At 43.7% G+C, this 3,368-nt stretch overlaps 1 protein-coding gene across 1 annotated transcript in view; it reads left to right on the top strand.

Moving 5' to 3' along the window:
* The first annotated feature begins 566 nt into the window (after positions 1-566).
* The window catches only part of DMRTA1 (DMRT-like family A1), a 9,351-nt gene continuing 6,549 nt past the window's right edge, over positions 567-3,368 (top strand). The window contains exons 1-2 of the mRNA XM_006881338.1: positions 567-570; positions 2,975-3,295. Of these exons, the coding sequence (XP_006881400.1) occupies positions 567-570; positions 2,975-3,295 (325 nt within the window). The remainder of the gene's footprint in view (positions 571-2,974; positions 3,296-3,368) is intronic.

The following is a 3,368-nucleotide window of genomic DNA, read 5'->3' as shown; positions in this document are numbered from 1 at the left end:
TTTAAATCAAGCAGGACACCCTCCTTCTGTTCAAATGATTGTTTTTTGGCCTGTGTAAAGGTTTCAAATAAGCACAATTAAGTGTTCTGGAATTCCTATTCTTCTCAGTTTTACTCATAACTTATTATAGTCTACACAGTAGAATGCCTTTCCATAGGTAATCAACACAAGGAAGCATTTTTCTGGTATTGTCTACTCTCCGCCAACGTCCATCTGACATCATCAGTGATAGGCCTTGTTCCAACACTGCTGCTGAATCCAGCTTGAATTCATAGTAGTTCCCTGTCTTAAGTAGACCTCGTAGCATTTCGAAAACATTTTCAGCAAGATTTTACTCCAGTATTATATTAATGATGTTGTTGTATTGTTTATACTGTTTGCATTCTGTTGGATAACCTAGTTTGGAATGGACACAATTAAACGTGTTATTAAATTTCAAGTATGCATATTGTTGTAGTTGTTAAATACTACAGAGTCCAGTAGCACTCACAGGGACCCTATGAACCACAGAGATGAACCTTGCCCTATCCTGTATAAGGTTCTAAGCTATCCTCACCATCTTGAGCATGCGTACGTATATAAATTTCTATATGTATGAAATTTTACACACATCTCACAGATGCATACCCAAAGTAGAAAGGTTGGAGTAGTTGTAGATGCAGGTTTATCTTGAGTTTTAAGAAATGACCACATAGTTTTCTAAAGTGGTTGTACTATTTTGCATTCCCAAGAGCATAGTATTAGACTTCCAGTTGCCCTATAGGTATATCAACACTCAGATGATCAACAGTTTACATTTTAACCATTCAAATCGTTGCTTAAGGGCATTTCATAGTAAATTTAATTTGCATTTGCCAACTAACTAATTGGGAGCTCTGGAAGTTTAGTCCCCACAGAGTTGTGCTGCTAAGCTAAACAGAGTGCCTCTCTGGTGGTTCAAATCCACCAGTAAAATAACTCTGTGGGAGAGAGATTTACACCCTCCTGCCACAGTGTAGACAGCCCTGGGAAACTCACTGAAGAATCAGCTGTGAGTTGGTTCTGACTTGCCTGCAGTGTGTTGAGTTGAACTGAGAGGGACTAACTGAGAGCCTCCAGTGGTGCTGTGGTTAAGGCATCTGAGGTGTTAACTAAGAGACCAGTGGCTTTAACCCACCATCTTCGTCATTGCAGGACGAGGATACACTCTGTTTCCACAGAGAATCCAATGGGACAGTTCTGCTCAATCTGGAGAGTGGTCACCAGGGCTCCTGAAAGTCTCCATACAAGTCTTCCACACACACAGGCATCATAGCTATTCTCTCTCAGGCTATCTCATTGGCTGACTTGTTTTACAATGTTAAGCTTCCTTGATTATGGTAACATTGTTTCAAGTCTTAAAATAAGGTAATGCTATCCTTTCAACTTTTTTCATCTTTTGAAAAAGATAAAATGAATTCTCTTTAAATGCATAATAATGATTTCTCCCACAGTCTAGCCATAAAACTTTAATTACCCCTACATGGTTTATTGTTTTATCAATGCTTAACTCCACCTAAAGTTCCAGGCATTCTTGGATGTGGTTTCTTTGTCTATAGGTTTGATTTGTCTAGACATTATGTTTACAAGTGTAATAATTATATATATTCTGATTTATTTTACTTAATAAATGCATTTGAGGTTTTATGATGTTACATTATACTTGGTGTCTTGCTTTTTGTTTGAATATTACTTATTTAAAATATGCATTTTAAAATATATTTACTGATTGATAGCTGCTTTATTTCCAGTTCTTGCTTTAAAACTACTATGAACATTTGCATAGAGATTGTCTTGTTATGAGAGATTAGTGATTGCTAGAGCGGTAGCTTTAAATCTCAGCGGTAGAGAGCGCTGCAATCCCAAAGGCAATGTTTTGGTTTGGGATCCACCAGCTGTTGCAGTGGAGAAGGGTGTGCACTCTCTCCTGTGCTGTTTGCTGCCTCTGAAAACCCACTGGATGGCCAGCTATGGGTCAGTTTTGGCTTGAAGGCACAACATCACCAGCACCACCACATCTGATATTTTAAAATTAGAATGCATTGGGTTGTTGTTGTTATGTGTCATTAAGTTGCCTGCGACTCATAGCGACCCTATGTATAATAGCTCTGAACTCTGACCTATTCTGAGCCTGTCTCGCTATTTCTGACACAACTATCCCCGTTACCCCAGACAATCCATCTCATCTGAGGCCTTCCTTTCCCACGCTGTCCCTGCGCCTTTCCAAGTATGATGTACTTCTCCAAAGACTGGTCCCTCCTGGTCACGTGCCCAAAATTTGTTAGACAAGCTTCAACGAATGCCTTTGAGTTGTGGTGCTGGAGAAGGGTCTTGAACATACCATGGACTGCCAGGAGAACACACAAGTCGATTTTGGAGAGGGTGAAACCAAGCTGATCCTTGAAGGCAAGAATTCTGAAGCCGCATGAGTTAAGCACCCATATTTAAAAATAATTGTCTAGGTGGTTTTTATGCTCAGGGAGAACAGAAAATCTTTAGGATAGTGAGTTTGAGGGATATGTGTGTGAGGCGATGGAATGGTGTGCACAGGTAGAAGAATCGATCACTAATATCTCCCCTTAAGTAATTTAAAAAGTTATTTTGAAAGTTTGACACTTTGCTTCTCACACATAGTTTCAGATGAGAGCCCTCATAGGAAATTCTTTAACAATATAAATAATGTGGAGCATCTAAATTTGCCCGAGATGTTTGAGAAGAATCTCAGAGTGGATCAGCAGTGCCCATCAACATTTGGCCATTCCTGAGGCAGGAGGAGGCTTGAAAAGGAAGGTTAACACCTTTGCAGGCAATCAAGCCGCGCTTTCTTCCTTGCAAGTGAGATACTGAAGACTTCACCTGAAAAAAAGACAGAAAAGGTGAAATCAAAATCCCAGTAGAAAACATTGTTTAGGGGAGAGCGTAACTGGAGATCTCAGTTCTTGTTCGGTTTCTGCAGAAGCAAGGGAGTGGGGTGTGAAGAAGGTCCGAGAACACAGACCTGAAGGAGTCGGCAGGGCTGCAGGTGGAGGAAAGGCGCGGCTCCGAGGAGGGGCGGTGTCCGGTGTGTGGCCTCGGCCGACGCCCCTCCTCCCAAGGCCGCAGCTCCCCGCCCCGAGGACCAGCTGGGCGGGTCGCGGCCTCTGCGCTTCTCCACCCCGGGCCCCGGAGCGCGCACACAAACTTCGCGCTGCGTCCCGGCCGTCTGCGCCTCTCCAGCCCCGGGACTCCACGTCCTCCGCCGCCTGCGGGAAGCGTGGACGACTTTGGCCGTGGCCGGGTGGGGGGCAGCGCGACCACAGCCCGTCCCCGCCCCGCCGCCCCGCACCGGGCTGGCTCTCTGGTTTTGACCC

Source organism: Elephantulus edwardii, unplaced genomic scaffold (genome assembly GCF_000299155.1).
Source record: "Elephantulus edwardii isolate Elephantulus edwardi_28Jun2011 unplaced genomic scaffold, EleEdw1.0 scaffold00014, whole genome shotgun sequence".
NCBI lineage: Eukaryota > Metazoa > Chordata > Mammalia > Macroscelidea > Macroscelididae > Elephantulus > Elephantulus edwardii.
The sequence above is the reverse complement of the archived record's forward strand: the minus strand, read 5'-3'. Positions and strand labels throughout refer to the sequence as shown.